At 39.1% G+C, this 18,434-nt stretch overlaps 1 protein-coding gene across 4 annotated transcripts in view; it reads right to left on the bottom strand.

The window, feature by feature from the left end:
- Positions 1 to 13,455: 13,455 nt before the first annotated feature.
- Positions 13,456 to 18,434, bottom strand: part of LOC120541919 (matrin-3-like) — a 97,420-nt gene continuing 92,441 nt past the window's right edge. For all 4 annotated transcript variants that reach the window (XM_039773900.1, XM_039773899.1, XM_039773898.1 and 1 more), the window contains one exon: positions 13,456 to 13,864. In XM_039773900.1, coding sequence (XP_039629834.1) covers positions 13,832 to 13,864 — 33 coding nt within the window. In that variant the 3' untranslated portion in view covers positions 13,456 to 13,831. The remainder of the gene's footprint in view (positions 13,865 to 18,434) is intronic.

The raw sequence follows: 18,434 nt of genomic DNA on the forward strand, positions 1-18,434 counted from the left end.
ATTACAGTTTGTTTGTCCTTCTCCACTTTAAGACCATCTGGGAGTAAACCAAACACAGCTGTTAGTGGATTAGGAGGGATTGTGACACCAAAGCTGTCTGAAAGGCATTTAAAAACGTTTGTCCAGAATGATGTTAATTTGGTGCAGGCCCAAAACATGTGGCCTGGTGAGGCTGGAGCTCGATTGCAACGTTCATAGGTTGAATCTCTCTCTGGATACATTTTGGACAATTTTAAATGAGATGAAATGCACTCAATAAAAGATTTAAAGTTGAATTGTTGAGTTCTCTGCACATTTGGCGCTAGAGTCCATTCTATAGGGTGGTCCAGATCTAATTATGCAATTTTCATTACACTATAACTTATTAAGTTTATTACATACAAAGTCACCTGAAAAATCTCAGACCTTCAAGAAGTGTGTCAACTGATGACATGAAGAGTCGTCTTTGCGCTGAACTGGAATCGTCCCCACATAAATCAAAGTCATCCAGACGATCTGGATCTGCATTATTAGATCTGGAACACCCTGTACAGTATGCATGGCTGCCTTCCACTCCTTTTCTGAAATGTTAAGTGAAAGGTTATTTCCCCACTGTGCACTGGGATTTCTGAAAGGAAGGGACTTTAAAATGCTTTTTATATATTGTAGACATGCTGTCTGTCTTTAAGGCTGATCAGTATTTCTTCCAGAATAGAAATGAGTGGAAGGTTAAGAAAATTTGTCATGTTCTGTTAGCACACTTTCAGTCTTCTCCGAATTCCATAGGAGGAGTTTTGAATCCAGTTTGTCTTGATGCTGCTGACTAACAGGGGTATTTGTTGTAGTTGACAGTGGGGATAAAAAAAAGGCCAGGAGGATTACTGGCCATGCTCAGTTCCAATAATCCTCCTGGAATCAACAAGTTCTCCTTACCCGCCTCCCTCTCAGTTTTGCTCCCACTTATCCTCTTGGATCAGGCTGATGCTGCATCATCAGGTCCTGGAAGATCTGTTTGTTTGTCCATCTGTTCCAGGTCAACCTCTGGCAGGCCGTAATGTGAACTTGAGGCCAGTTTAGGCTTTGATGGAACTTTAGCTGCCTCATCCCTTTTCTTTTCTCGCCCATTGTTTGCTAATCATGCTTATATATATTTGCATATAATGTAGTTAAATCCACTCACATTGAGTAAATACAGGATACATTGGGATGACAATGAAATTAAAGTAAAAAGGTAAAATAACACCGCTGTTAACATATCACTGTCTAGATGTCCATCTTCTACAATGGACAAGAACAACTCAAACTCAAGTTAGTTTTCTCATGTGTTGATTAGGAGTCTCAAACATAGCAAAATGGATGTGCGGCCTCTTAAAAGGACCCTAATGGCAGGGTCATAACCTAACCAGGCTACCCAAGGAAACTCCCCTCAAATCCAAACAAGTAGAGCTGACAAAATATCAAGAAATGTTCCAAAATAATGTAAAGGTCCCAAATTACTTGCATACATAAGTGCAAATGAAAAATCTTTAAAAGTTAAGAATATTTAACAAACAATAGAAAAATACAAGGAAAAGCAAAACGACCAAGCATAAGCAAAAAAGGCAGTCCTTAAGCAAACAAGACCTAATACGTAATCCAGAAACAGAAACCTTAACACAGAGCAGACCAGAAAATTCAAAGAAAACAGCAGCACTCACCCCAATCCTTCCACAAACTGCATGTTTTCCTCCCCTGAGCCTTTTCTGTTCTTTTTAAGTAGCTGGAGGGAAGGCTTGTGAAGTGTGATGATGCCAGCCATCTACTGCAGCTCAATCCACAAGGATATTTAAAAGAAATGGTACATAATTACGTAAATCACAGAAAGTACATACAAATGTTAAAAATCAAGATAAAACATAAACACACATCACCATATAACTCTTCATTTTAGGCATTCAAACTGTTGAAGGACAACAATACTCTTTAGAAATATGATTTTATTATTACAGAAATATTATTAGAAATGTATTGTAGTTATAAAAGTGGGGACCTAAAACAAACTTTATTATAAAACTTAAAATAAAATTCCTGTTTGGTGGCCTCCATGAGATGCAATACACTTGGCTCAATGCTTCTCCATTTCTCCGTTGTTACCGCGTCTACAGCCTCCTGCGTTGTTTTCCTGGATTTCTTCCTTTGTAGCAAATCTTCTTCCCTTCAGTCTCAGTTTTACAAAAAGAAGTCAAAGGGATGCAAGATCTGGTAAATTTAGGGGGTGCGAAGCAATAACCACATTGTTTTTGACTGATAATGTGGTGTGTGCAACTGTGCTGTCACCGTGCTAAATGCAGTTTTGCTTGCACAACTGCTCCGGATGTTCCTTTTCATGATGCTTTTCCCGTAGACGCCTGAGCACTTCAGGCTAATGTCGCTGGTTAAAGGGAACAAACTCGTTGTGAACAAATCCATCAATGTTGAAAAATGCAATCATCTTTGTCTCTTGAAAATGACTGCTTGGAGAAAAAAAAAGAGTGAAGTCACATGCACGATTGTAGAATAAACAGCAGAAATATGCAATCGAGCAACTCTGCACGATACCTCTCAGCAGACTAATTAATCAGCCTGCAGGCACATGACACCTAGGGCCTCATGTATGAATGGTGCGTACGCACAGAACTTTTCCACGAGGTATAAAAACTACACTTGGCGTAAAGCTACGCACTTTTCCACGGTACCTCATACCTTGTCGTACGCAAGTTCTCCGCTCGGTTTTGCAGACTGGCGGCACCCAGCGTCAAAGCAGTGCTACTGTTCCTGTGTGGTTACTCTTTTATTTTCCTGACGCAGCTTTATAAATACACGGAAACTAACCGCATATTGTTTATTAGTGTAATGCATCTGATTGTAATTAACTTGTAACAATATAATGGTCCAGGGAATAACCATAGTATTCCAAATACCATAACTGCTTTAGCGTTGTTACTCTCACTTCTCCTTCTTCTTCTTTTTCTTCTTTCAGCTCCTCCTGTTAGGAGTTGCCACAGCGGATCATCTTTTTCCATATTTCTCTCACTGCACCACTCGGAGTATTTATATCACTGTATCTAAGTGTGAATCACAGCAGCAGCTGATTGGAAAGAGAATTATCGGTACAGCTTCAAGGACACGCTGTCTCAGCCACTGCAAAACGTTTTAAAGCCTTTCCTGTACGGACCTCGCGGTTCAGAAACAGTTTCATCCCAAGAACTTTAAACACACTCAATCAATTGCTCCTTGTAGAACTGTTTGTACTTATAAGTACAATCACCCCACTGTAAACTTACACTACAGTTATAATATCGCACAACCTGAGCCACTTTATAAAGTGCGTATTTACATATAATGACGATATCATTTTAAGGTGAAATTCAGCAAAATATGTTTATTAAATTATACAGATAAAACTTTAACTTCATTTAAATAATCGATATTCTTCACTGGGACTGGCGTGAAGGATAGAATAATTAAACATGTACTACAAAGATAGTTCAATGTTCCTTAAATGTTTTGAAGAATCGGTGCTCTAAGCTTACAGATGGCTTAACATCTATTACAGAGCTGATTGTGTGGCGATCGGTTACTTGAAGAAAGAAAAGCAAGGACTGCAGTGGCGGCTACACCAATATATATTGAATATAAAATAGAAAGAGAAAATAACAACACAGCTAAAAACGCAGCGGCAAATTTCGACAAAAGTTAAATGCTTGTCATGAGCACGAGGCGGCTATGCAGTGTTCACAACAGACGTGGCCAGCCACCGTGCATAAGATACCATATTGACATTGGCAGGCTGAAGGAGCCACCGATTCTTCCTCTGCCCAGTGCCACCACAAGCCTAGAGCCGCCCCTGAGTACTGCTGCAATAAGATATTTCATCGAAGGTCGCACACAATCACTGCGCTGTGAAACCCATGTTTAATAACGTGCTTTAACTCCTATCATCATGAAAATTATATCACGTATACATCTCAGTATTTTAGTTATTCAGAGAGCTGTAATATCACGAATGTAATGGATTCTGTGTCCAGTCGGAGGAAGAAAGACAGTTTAAGAAGCACTAGTGATTCACACACATAGAGCACATAGAAGATTGCATACAAAACAAAGCATTTAATGTGCTACTTTAATTACGATGTGATTTGAGAAACTGGTTAATTAAAAGATTCTAAGATGAAGTTTATGATGTTCTACTTTAATGACAAAATAAACTACATGATTAAAGTGGAAATGTCGAGATTGAAGTTGACATTTCGTGTTTTTCCTCACTGTGTTCCTTTTTTTTTCTCTGTATTCAAATAAGCTTTCATATGACACTCAGACGGTGGGCTACGACTCGCCTTTTCACGGCGACTGATATCTGAGCTTTTAAGTTTCTCCAACACGCTATGTCACTTGATCAACTTCCTTTTGTTGATTATACCACGGTTTAATTAAACAAACAGTATGTTTTTCCTTTGCTTCCACTTGGTATTCGCTGAAATTCTTATATTTTCCCTCGTGCTTTTCCCATTGTCTTTTCACAAAAGGCTGCGCTTAAGGCTGATTTATATTGATAAATATAAATATAAATATATATATATAAATAAATATAAATATATAAATATATTTGATATATATTCAAGGAGGCGTAATTTTGGGAGAGTTGGGGCGGGACATAAGGCACGTGCAGAAGCGTTAGTTTTCACGCTGACCGGGATTTATGTAGCGGAAGAACGTGGAAGTTTGCGTACGCACAGATTCCTGCATCTGGATTTTTCTGTGCGTAAGCACATTTCGGCTTTTGTGCTTACGCCATGTTTTAGTGCGAATTCTACGCACGGCGTTATACATGAGGCCCCAGGAGATTCATTCAATAACCACACCCTACTCATGTTCACGACCAATTCCATGAATTTTGGGGTACATGGAATGCAAACATAAAAGTGCTCAACTTATGTACATATATTAATACTTTTCTTGCACTATAGCATTCTATCTTCAGTTTGTATCTTGCAATTGTAAAGACACACAAAACAGCATTTTAGCAACTCAGTTTCAGCTTCTAAGTAATCCACACATGCAACACAAATGACTGTCAGCAAATTCAAAAACTTATTTTTCTCACAACCAACCTTGAAGTGTATGGGGCCTCCTGCCACCAGCTTTAATGATTTCTTAGCCGAGCTCAAGGGCGCAGAAGAGGATGCATCAGACACGCTTACCCTCACGGATCACGACTTGTCAAGGACACAAAGATGTTAATTTACAGCGACACATCACACAGTTAAAGTGTCATTGTTCTCGTCACTGACAAGGCAGCACATGATCTCCGACCAATAATGAAATTTGATCAGGTGTATAATGGTGAAAACCGGATTGCGTCTAATGGGAAATTTCTTCTTTAAGTAAAGTCCAGAGATGTTGCAGCTACTTCAAACAGACACGCAGACTTAATTTTTTTCTCTGCCCATAGGAATGAAAAACCTAAAAAGAGATCTTAATATCTTTTTGGTTTTGTCCTAGACAACAACGAGACCAGAGAGAAATAAAATGGAGACCTGTTCATTTGTCTCATGCTCCTCAGGCATTTCCCCTGAGACAAAACACCCTGATAATCTCACAAGTGTCTCCTCTTGATCTCAGCAACGTGACACAATGGGCTCAGATTTTCCAAGTGGTGTGTCTCGACACTTTTTGGAATTCGAACGTATTTGCATTGTGTGTTACGGAATATATGGTGGAAAGTTTGTGGTAATAAAACACTTGATTACAAAACTGCAGTCCTTGTTTCTAAGTAATGCTATTCCTTTCTCTAATTTAAATTGCTGTGTACTGATTGGCTCATCCTTATTCTAGAAGAAGTAGCTTAGTGGTTAAGACTTTGGAGATCAGACCCTGAGGTTGCAGGTTCATCCATCCAAAAAACAGGATTCTTTTTCCCTAGTTTTATTGTTTGCTAATAAGTATTCGTAGCATACATATCCATTATTGAAGACCCATGGCCTGTGTACCATTTTGATGGGCAAAACATATACAGCTGGTGAAGAAATTACACTGTGTATCCAAATTACAAAACCAATAGTTGCAAGATTCAAATTTGTCTTTGCAAACAATAAATAAATAAATATAGAAAGTGGAAAACAGGAAGTGGAGTAGGGTGTCATTTTAAAATGCTGAAACACCCATTTTAATTAGTAGGTTATAGTCAGCCCATCAGACTGTACAAAGTTGAATCAGGATGTTCATAAAAGCCACACTATACTTTGGGGTAGAAATCAACATCTTAATTAAAGTATGTAACTTATCCTGTAATAGGACAAGTTGGATGAAAACCTTTTAGTCAGTAATCAGGTAGGAGAAAAGCTTGTTCATCTACGTCATTTATTTCACATGCAGCACCAAGCTAAGGAGGGAGCACCTCTCACAGCAGTTTGCCACAGCATGATGAGGTCAGGTTGGGGAGCTTGCACTGGTACAGCACGTTGCCACACCCACCACACAATAAAACAGCTCAAGATCCCAGTAGGTAACCCCCCAGGGAGACATACAGTCAAGTCCCACCCAACCGAGAAATGACGATTTATCTGCTGCAGCCAGGTGTTATGTGGGCATCCCCTTGGCCTGGTCCAGCTGCTCAGGTCCTCAGCAAAGAGGATCCTGTGAGCCAGATTAGCCTCTGGTTATCGCACCACATGGCTGTAGTGCCGTAACTGACGCTCCCTCACAGTGCAGGTAATGTGCTTCATTCGGGACTCCATAAGCAACTGCTCATTTGACACAAAGTCATAACAGCAGTACCTAAAGGTTCTCCAAAGAGACACAACGCCGAAGGAGTCCTGGATGAGAATGGTCCAGCATTAAAGGTGTAGGTTTTATAAGCAACTGAATTTACATAACAGTGTCGCTCAGTGCATACATTTACTCTGGTTGGTTAGGTGGTTTAAGCCCAAATGATGTATATAAAAAAAATGTATTTTATTATATTCTTATTATTTTTATTCCCTTTAGGTTGATCCACCACCCTTGAAATTTCTGTGCCTATGTTACCAGCCAAACCTGATTTTAGGACAAACTAGTTTAGACTAGGTCAAGCCAGTTTGTCCAAAGCACAATAGGATGGATCAGTTTGAAATCTGAAAGTGCAATTGCAGGCCAAACTAGTTTAGACTGGGACAAGTCGGTATGTTCTGGGAGCTCCGTATTGACTTCAGGTTCATCCTATCTGCCTGAACAGGATCCTGACACGAATTAACCTTTTATGCTATTTCTCTATAATGAATGCTATATTGTAATACGGAAAGCATGTCAAAACACTTTATCCTATATGACCATGTGAACCTTAGGTCAAATTTTTCTTCCACAACTTTAAATATAACAATAAGAGAATGAATGATTTTATGCGTTTTTTGTTTTTTTTTAAATTTTGCATTATTTTTCAGTCCCACTGCTGGGTCCCAAGCAATGCTGAGTTAAAGGGTTAAAGACAAAATACAAAATGTAATATCTGCAGGAAACATTTCTCTATATTAGTAACATGATGTGCATTTGTATGTTGGTTTGCAGAACATTGGGAGATTAACAGCTCATCAGTTAATAAAAAAACGATCAAATAAAAAGTGGTACACAAATAAAATGACAGCTCATAAACATAACAGAAATTAAGCAAAATGGCATCAGTTTAGTTTAATAAAGTCAAAGAAATGTAAGCAACTCCAGAGAGAAATAACCAAGTATGACAAAGTGGAATTTAAAAGTGTAATTCACTCAACCAGTCTGCTACTCTCTTTTCTTGTAATAAATTAAGAACACGATGCACACTCTTTCAGTAATATACTAGACTTGTTGGAAATGTATTTTTATTTCCAGTCCAACCCAATGAATTTATATTGGCTTCCACAGAATACCTCCGTATAATAAGTAGGCAGCATGTTCAGTTTTCACATTGTCTTCAAAGAGCATGAAAACTGACAACGGCTGTTTGTATAAAGATATTCCTCCGTGTCACGTGTTATTTTTCGAAGATCTTAGTTAAGTATGCCTCCTACAAAATATTATATATATATATATATATATTTGCAGTTGGAGATCCACAAAGGGAGAAAATGAATCACGTAACATAAAGTAGTTTTTATTCCTGAGCTTTCAGCCCCTGTCTGGGACCTTGCTTAGACTTACAAGAATCAAAGGCAATATATAGAAAAAATTTACATTGAGGTGAGGAAGGCTAAGTCGGTGTGATTAGGAGGGCGGTATTGGTTGTAAAGTTTTATTTATTATGAACATGTTCTTCTTAAATTTGCATATGCTGGATTTATGTCCAAGTGTCTGTTGATGGCGTTCTCATTTGATAGCCAAGATTCGCCCAGCTCTCTGGCACTTTTAGTACTGGCCTTAAATCTTACTTGTAAATTGTCCCAGTTAACTGGATGTCCTGTAGATTTAGTATGCGTATAGATCAGTGATCGTGAGTCCTTTCTTCTGACGGCGTTGCGATGTTCCTGTATACGTGTTGCGATTCTTTTTGACGTTTGTCTTATGTATACCACTGTCTTTACTGCACTGGGCTTCTAATGGTGGTACAAACCCTTCTTTTATCCCTTCTGATTACTTGCCACAGTACCTGTTGCCATATAGGGCAGGGCCACCAAGGGGGTACATTATTAGGCATCACTTTACTCATAGCCTGCCTTTCCATTTTTTCTTGTAATGTATGGGATTTGTATTTAGATAGATAGATAGATAGATAGATAGATAGATACTTTAATCCTCATTTTTTTATTTAACACTGCCTGGGGTAACTTGACCATCCCAAGCTCAGATAAAGTGAGGAGGGTTGGACATGGGGCCAGCTTTTTTGTAAAAAGAAAAAAAATGTACCACAGAAACAGCAAGGGTCAGCGAGAATTGTCAATGGAGTGAAGGAATGGGGACACCCAATAGCATAGTTATGAAAGATACGAGCCAAAGCCGAGAGGACACCCAGATATTGAAGATCCCTATCTTTAACGGCACCACTGGTACCAGGATTAGTACATGGAATTTCCAAATGATGTTTCAGGGTGGCAAAATAGCACAGGTACTCAAAGAAGTGAAGCTGTGCAAGCTGGATCAGTGAGATGAGCCGGTCAGACCAAGGACATTTTAATTGTGAAGGATACACTGTGCTATATTCCGGGAAGGAAGCACAGCATACACATTAAGTTGATATCATTCTCAGCCCAACTGCAAGTAAATCACTAGGAGAATGGAAGCCAATAAACCATCGCATAGTAAGAGCCAGACCAGCATCACAGCGTGCAAAACTCTCAATAGTTTAAGTCTATGCACCTACAGAATCAGCCAATGATGGGCAAAGATCAATTCTATGGTCACTTACAGGACACCATAAATGAAATACTCAAATACAACACCGTGCTGATAATCGGGGACTTAAATGCGCAGATTGATAAATATTGAAATTGTCATCAATTGGGCCACATGGCAGTGCCATAAAAATGACAGATAATGGAGAAAGGCTACGTGCTATTGTGACAACAATTTAATTGCCAGAAACACATTATTCAAACAGAAACTTATCCAAGAAAATATGGCAGTCCCTGGACCAAACTACAGAAAACGAGATCGATTACATTTGCATTGGCAAGATGTTGAGAAATTCACTCCAGAATGTCAGAGTGTAGTGTGGAGCAGACATTGGAAGTTACCACCATCTACTTGTAGTCAAAATGAAAGTGAAACTTAAAAAAGCATCCTTTAAAACTGCAAATCGTCCCAACACAGCAAGACTAAAGAAGAATCAAGTAGTGCAATTGCTGCCATCTAAAGAACAGGTTTGAATTTGTGAATTTGGACGTGCAATTTGAACAAGTCCCCAGAAAACCCAGCCTGCGTGTGCGTGACAGTGGCCTGGATTAACAGGGAGTATGCAAAATTGCTAAGGCACTGGAAGGCTGACAGTTCACTCATAAACTACTGTACTTTGCGAGCCTAATCTTTGCATGCATAAAATATCTACACCAATATCTCACAAATGTGGATGTAGGTCCCTGCCCAGTGCAAGTCACTGTGCCCCATGATATACTGAGGCTTCATTCAAGGTAGACAATGGCAATGCATGGATATCGTTTGGATTAAAGGCGTCCAATAAATGACTGGATACTAGTGATGAGCGAGCACCAAAGTGTTCGGGTGTTCGGTCCGAACACATCGCGATGTTCGTGTGCTCTACCGAGCACCCAAGTATAATGTAAGTCAATGGTAGACAATCAGGCACCCCCTGCTCTGAAGAGGGGAGGGTGCCTGGTCCTTTGGAAAAGGTTAGAAAGTGACAGAAACACCACCCAAATGGACCGGGAACAGCATGGGGACAACGTCTGGATGCATCTTGGACTCCCAAGTCGCCAAAAAAATCAATTTTACAGGAAAAATGACGCTTAAAAACATTTAATGCCAGTGCCTGCAGGTGAGCCGACGCTCTAAAACACGATATGGGAGTGCCTGCATTACAGTGAGGGCAGTACTTACCTGCTCCTTGATTGGCTGTCTCCAACCCAAGAAATGTGCGGGGCGGAGCGGAGACTCGAGCATGGCGCACGAGCACCGAGTAGCGCCATGCTCCGAGCATAGCGATGCTCGAGCTGAACACGTTTGGCCGCGCATGCTCGCTCATCACTACTGGATACAGGACTATATACTAGTAAGGCACTGTATTCAGACATGTCTGCATTTGTGGAACAGACTTGCATTGATTTAGCTGTGTTTTAGTAATCAGCCATCCACTTCACAATCACAGTTAGTTTTAATCCTGACAACTGTCCACACTCAATCCTGGGCACTTTGATCACTTGTTTCTCACTCTCCCCCACTTAAAATGTACTCCCATCCACTAAAACACTTAACATAAGCACAGATGATTCAACTCCAGGCATCAAGAAATGCTTTATTAACCAGTTTACAAAATAGCTTTTTTTTACTACTGTTTACAATGAGATGTCAAGCAAAATGACACCTTTGATTGGCTAACTGAGTCGATTATAATAGGCAAGCTTACAAGGTAACTTAGGCCCTTTCTTTAGGCAACTTGTAAACCCCTGTAATCGGTTCAGTTAGCCCAATAAAAGGTGTCATTTTGCTTGACTTCTCATTGCATCCATTATGGCTGAAAGTGTTGACTTAACGGATGTCCTTGCTTTGTTTGCAGACCATGGATTAAATATCTGAGTGCAGTCTTACATTGGGCGACTTTAATGCCCCAATACCAGCGTGCTGTGCTGAGACCAAGGGCTCACTTACAGAACCAACGTTTACGTGGGGCAGAAACTAAGTGCTGTACTGCTATTACTGACAAAGCAGGATGTGATCTCCACCTGTCATGGCATTTGATCTTCATGAACAGTCAAGTGCATAATGGTGAAAGCAGGACTGTGTGTAGTTTGAAATTTCGTCTGTAAATAACTATAATATCTAGATATTTCTTTCTCTGACCAGCCACATTTAAGGTGGCCTTCAAAGCTTGTAAGTGATACAGTGGCATGCAAAAGCTTGGGGACCCATGTGTTAAATGTCTGTTACTGTGAATAGTCAAGTGAGCAGTAGAAGAACTGATCACCAACAGGCGTAAATTTCAAGATGACACATTTCTTTTCAGCATTTTATTCAAGATTAGTGTATTGGGTTTGTTTTGTCCACTTGTACTGTGAGAAAAGGAAAGGAGTGCCATCCAAAAGTTTGGGTACCTCAGGTTATTTCAGGTCTCATACCTCTTCCCAAGGTGTTCTCAGACCCTCATCAGGACTATGGCTTGTTCATAGTCAGGTGGGGCAAATTGCAAAGCTGTATAAATTCTTGGGATTCCACAAACTGTCCCAACAATCAGCAGCCATAGGCTCCTCTAAACAGCTGCTAGCACTACGAAAAGTAAAAGAACTAATGCTCACAAAGCAGGAGTATACCACAGTAAGACAGATAGTAAAGCATTTTCAGGTAGCTCTTTCCTCGTTTTGTAATGTTATTAAGAAATGGCAGTTAACAGGAATGGTGGAGGTTATGCTGAGGTATGGTAGACCAAGAAAACTTTCTGAAAGAACTGCTCATTGGATTGACAGAAAGACAGATAAATACCGCCATTTTACTGCAAAACACCTTCAGGAAGATTTAGGAGACTCTGGAGTGGTGGTGCACTGTTCTACTATGAGGTGACACCTAAATAAATATGACCTTCATGGTACAGTCAGCAGAAGAAAAACCTTTCCCGAATCTTAGCCATAAAATTCAGAGCCTATAGTTTACAAATGAACATCTTAACAAGCCTGGTGTATTTTGGAAGCAAATGCTGTGGACTGATGAAGACAAAATAGAGCTTTCTGGCCACAATGCACAAAGGTACTGCATGTTTGGAGAAAAAAAGGGGTGCAGAGAATTCCAGGAAAAGAACACCTCTCCAACTATTAAGCATGGCAGTGGATTGATTAGGCTTTGGGCTTGTGTTGCAGCCACTGGCACAGGTAACATGTCATTGGTAGAAGGAAGAAAGGATTCAGATAAATACCAGCAATTCTGGAAGCAAACTTCATACCATCTGTAAAAAGGTGAAGCTAAAAAGAGGATGGGTCCTACAACAAGACACACACCTCAAAATCTACAACAGAATATCTCAGGAGGCGCAAGATGAGTATTTTGCCATGGTCCTCACTGTCCCCCAACCTATACATCATTGAAAATCTGTAGACAGATCTCAAAAGAGCAGTGCATGCAAGATGGCTCATGAATCTTGCAGAATTAAAAGCCTTTTGCAAGGATGATTGGGTGAAAAAACTCCAAGTAAGAGCTGAAAGACTCTTAGCAGGATAGAAAAAGAGTTTACTTGCCGAAGGGGGGGTCTTTATGAAGTACTGACCGTGTGAGATGCCCAAATTTTTGGTTCAGGCCCTTTTAATTTTTTTCATATTTTGTACCTGTGAATGAAATGTAATCTTGCTTAAAATATTAAAGAAATGTGTCAATCTTTAATCTTTAACAGACATTTTAAGTAAGGGTGCCCAAACGTTTGCATGCCACTGTATGAATGCTGAAAATTGTGGTTTAACTGATACTTCCTTGGGTGTGTCTCCAGGAATCAACACCCAAATTCTTCATTGTTTTAACTGTGAGATGTGACAAAAATATACTCTTCTCTGTCATCATTAATGAAGCAACTACTAAACTTAGTTTCCCTCTGAATGTATAGAAGAGTCGACAGAAATAAACTGATAATGTAATGAAGTAGGTCTATTTTACTAAAGAACTGAAAATTAAATTTAAATACTGGATGAATGGATACAAACTACTAATAAAAAGCATACACTACAAGTAAACGTTTTAGAGCTCATCACAGTGGTTCTCTTGCTGTAAATATTTTAAAAATTCTAGCAGCAACTGTGGGCTGACATCATATTAATGTGTTACTGCATATTGCACTTAAAGAAAAAATAACATTCAATATTTAAAAGGAACATTTCTTTATATTAGTAACATGAAATGCTTTTGCATGTTTGTTTATTGAACTCTGGAATATTCACAGCTCATCAGTGAACTAATACAAAAGATGTACAGAATATTAACTGCTACACCAAGAAAATGGCAGCTAATAAACACAACAAAAATTAAACAAGCTGATGTCCGCTCAGTTTGAAACAACATAAATGTGAGAGGATCAAGTAAAAAATGGTGACAGAAATTTGAGCAATATATTCAACTATCCATTTATGTATTATGTCGGCAGAATGTGGACATTTTCTGCATGTTCAAGATTTCACATTGTCTTCAGAAAACAAAAAAGATAAATGCTCCGTGCACCAGTCTTTTCCACTGTGCAACATTATTTTTCCAAAGCTTCAGTTTCCTCTGCTTCCTACAAAAAGATATAAAACATAACAGAAGTTTTACTTTAATTGACAGAAATACTAAATGAATAAACAGTTTATAAATGTTAATAATATCACAAGTAGGCATACTCCAATCAAATTTTTTTTTAGGCCAATACCAATCACCGATTTTTTTCCCCCTCTCATCCCTTTAAAAATTTTTTACACTAAGATCCTGCATAACAGGACACACAGAAATCTCATGTTTATATTAAAGTGTATTTCTATAATTAAACTGTAGACCACAGGTGTTAACTGTTTATTTTTTTATTAACAAATTTAAGTTCTGTAGGCTTATTGTTCAGTTACCATAAAAATAATAATAAATAAACCTTCCTTAAAATACATAACTTTAATAAAATATGTGCAAAAAATATATACATAATATATATGGCATAAAAGAAAATGAATGATTTTATTTTCATAATCATAAGCTGTTATATACACTCACCTAAAGGATTATTAGGAACACCTGTTCAATTTCTCATTAATGCAATTATCTAATCAACCAATCACATGGCAGTTGCTTCAATTCATTTAGGGGTGTGGTCCTGGTCAAGACAATCTCCTGAACTCCAAACAGAATGTCAGAATGGGAAAGAAAGGTGATTTAAGCAATTTTGAGCGTGGCATGGTTGTTGGTGCCAGACGGGCCGGTCTGAGTATTTCACAATCTGCTCAGATACTGGAATTTTCACGCACAACCATTTCTAGGGTTTACAAAGAATGGTGTGAAAAGGGAAAAACATCCAGTATGCGGCAGTCCTGTGGGCGAAAATGCCTTGTTGATGATAGAGGTCAGAGGAGAATGGGCCGACTGATTCAAGCCGATACTGTAGAAGAGCAACTTTGACTGAAATTACCACTCGTTACAACCAAGGTATGCAGCAAAGCATTTGTGAAGCCACAACACGCACAACCTTGAGGCGGATGGGCTACAACAGCAGAAGACCCCACCGGGTACCACTCATCTCCACTACGAATAGGAAAAAGAGGCTACAATTTGCACGTGCTCACCAAAATTGGACAGTTGAAGACTGGAAAAATGTTGCCTGGTCTGATGAGTCTCGATTTCTGTTGAGACGTTCAAATGGTAGAGTCAGAATTTGGCGTAAACAGAATGAGAACATGGGTCCATCATGCCTTGTTACCACTGTGCAGGCTGGTGGTGGTGGTGTAATGGTGAGGGGGATGTTTTCTTGGCACACTTTAGGCCCCTTAGTGCCAATTGGGCATCGTTTAAATGCCACGGGCTACCTGAGCATTGTTTCTGACCATGTCCATCCCTTCATGACCACCATGTACCCATCCTCTGATGGCTACTTCCAGCAGGATAATGCACCATGTCACAAAGCTCGAATCATTTCAAATTGGTTTCTTGAACATGACAATGTGTTCACTGTACTAAAATGGCCCCCACAGTCACCAGATCTCAACCCAATAGAGCATCTTTGGGATGTGGTGGAACGGAGCCGTGCCCTGGATGTGCATTCCACAAATCTCCATCAACTGCAAGATGCTATCCTATCAATATGGGCCAACATTTCTAAAGAATGCTTTCAGCACCTTGTTGAATCAATGCCATGTAGAATTAAGGCAGTTCTGAAGGCGAAAGGGGGTCAAACACCGTATTAGTATGGTGTTCCTAATAATCCTTTAGGTGAGTGTATAGATTGTAGAAGACACAAGACTAACATGCTTAACAGGTTTATAAGTAAAAGACATTTTGCTGTTAAGTCAACAATGCCTGTTTATTAAGCAGCAATTTCAAATTCTTTGTTGCACTTAAAATAGCTCTCTGTCCAAATTAAAGGACAAAATAAACTATCTATAATAAAAGGTCTAAATTCATTAAAGTAGCTTTTCTTGCCGTTTGTGTAATTGCACAGTATGACTTCTATGATTTAGTTTTCTCAGTTTTATTATCAGTTTACCAGTCAAGTTTTTTTTTGTATGTATGAAAATCTGCTGATTTAGATCAGTGGCCAATCATTCAGGACATCCCTAAATAAAATTATAAATAAATGAAGATTTAAGGGAGAAACAAGAGGCAGTGACAAACACATCACTGTATTCACATACTGACGTTCTTACTTTTATTCAGTTGTTTTTTCTTTTAACATGTCACAGGGGTGGCGAACTCCAGGCCTAGAATGCCGTAGCGGCTGCAGGTTTTCATTCTTACCATCTTCTTAATTAGTGACCAGTTTTTGCTTCTGATTACTTCTTTTAATTAACTTGAGTCATGCACTATAGTTGTTTCATTTTCTTTAAATAGCAGCCAAACAGTAATGAGACACAAACAAGCCAACACATGACCAGCTCCCCTGTGCCCATCACACAATATATGAAATTACAGAGAGGTGATGGTCTTGGTAAGGTTGAACTCTCAGGTCACCAAAACATTTTGACAGTGCTCTTAGCAAGAACAGACAAATGTGTGCTGTGACAGAATGAATGCAGCAACAAGCCATGGAATTAAATAACAGATTTAATTAACAGCAAAAATTGGCTTCTCATTAAGAAAGTGATTGGAGTGAAATTGTTTGGAGTTTGAAGGCCCAGTTTATCTGGTCATCAGTTAGCTCATTTCACATCTCATTTCTGCTGGGCTGTCATTTAATGAAGAAATGAATCAATTCAGAGGGCTTAATTCTTCTAACAGGGCTATTAAAGTGATGGTGAAAAAGTTAATTAGCAGTGAAAACTGGTAACTGATTAGGAAAAGGGTTAGAATGAAAACCTGTAGCCACTACGGCACTCCAGGGGCCTCAAGTATAAATGGTGCGTACGCACAGAAATGTTGCGTAAGAACTTTTCCACGTTCAAATCGCGATGTATAAAACCTACACTTGGCGTAAAGCCACGCACTTTTCCACGGTACCTCATACCTTGTCGTACGCAAGTTCTCCGCTCGGTTTTGCAGACTGGCGGCACCCGGCGTCAAAGCAATGCTACTGTTCCTGTGTGGTTACATCTTATTTTCCTGACGCAAATTTATAAATACACAGAAACTAACCGCATATTGTTTATTAGTGCAATGCATCTGATTGTAATTAACTCGTAACAATATAATGGTCCAGGGAATAGCCATAGTATTCCAAATACCATAACTGCTTTAGCGTTGTTACTCTCACTTCTTCTCCTTCTTCTTTTTCTTTCAGCTCCTCCCATTAGGAGTTGCCACAGCGGATCATCTTTTTCCATATTACTCTCACTGCACCACTCAAGAGTATTTATATCACTGTATCTGAGTGTGAATCACAGCAGCAGCTGATCGGAAAGGGAATTATCGGTACAGCTTCAAGGACACGCTGTCTCAGCCACTGCAAAACGTTTTAAAGCCTTTCCTGTACAGACCTCGCGGTTCAGAAACAGTTTAATCCCAAGAACTTTAAATGCACTCAATCAATTGCTCCTTGTAGAACTGTTTGTACTTATAAGTACAATCACCCCACTGTAAACTTGCACTACAGTTATAATATCGCACAACCTGAGCCACTTTATAAAGTTCGTATTTACATATGATGACGATATCATTTTTAAGGTGAAATGCAGCAAAATATGTTTGTTAAATTATACAGATAAAACTTTAACTTCATTTAAATAATCTATATTCTTCACTGGGAGTGTTGTTAAGGATAGAATAATTAAACATGTACTACGAAGATATTTCAATGTTCTTTAAACGTTTTGAAGAATCGGCACTAAGCTTACAGATGGCTGAACGTTTATTACAGAGCTGATTGTATGGCGATCGGTTACTTGGGGAAATAAAAGCACTGACTGCAGTGACGGCTACGACAATATATATTGAATATAAAACAGAAAGAGAAAATAACACAGGTAAAAACGCAGTGACAAATTTCGGCAAAAGTTAAATGCTTGTGTCATGAGCACGAGGCGGCTATGCAATGTCTGCAATGGACGTGGCCATCCACCGTGCATAAGCTACCTTACTGACATTGACGGGCGAAGGAGCCACCGATTCTTCCTCTACCCAGTGCCACCACAAGCCTAGAGCCGCCCCTGAGTACTGTAGCAATAAATTATTTCATCGACGTGAAACACATGTTTAATAACGTGCTTTAACTCCTATCATCATGAAAATGACATCACGTATACATCTCAGTATTTTAGTTATTCAGAGAGCTGTAATATAACGAATGTAATGGACTCTGTGTCCAGTTGGAGGAAGAGAGCCGGTTTAAGAAGCAATTAGTGTTTCACACACATAGAGCACATAGAAGATCAAATACAAAACAAAGCATTTAACGTGCTACTTTAATTACGATGTGATTTGAGAAATTGGTCAATTAAACGATTTTAAGATGAAGTTTATGATGTTCTACTTTAATGACAAAATAAACTACGTGATTAAAGTGGAAATGTCGAGATTGAAGTTGACATTTTGTGCTTTTTCCCCACTGTGTGGCTTTTTTCTCTGTACCCTAATAAGCTTTCATATGACACTCGGACAGTGGGCTTACAACTCGGCTTTTCACGGCGACTTTGATATGTGACTTCTTTTTTATTTCCGGCACTGTGCGATTTTGT

The sequence above is a fragment of the Polypterus senegalus genome, chromosome 13 (assembly GCF_016835505.1).
Source record: "Polypterus senegalus isolate Bchr_013 chromosome 13, ASM1683550v1, whole genome shotgun sequence".
NCBI classification, from domain to species: Eukaryota; Metazoa; Chordata; class Cladistia; order Polypteriformes; family Polypteridae; genus Polypterus; species Polypterus senegalus.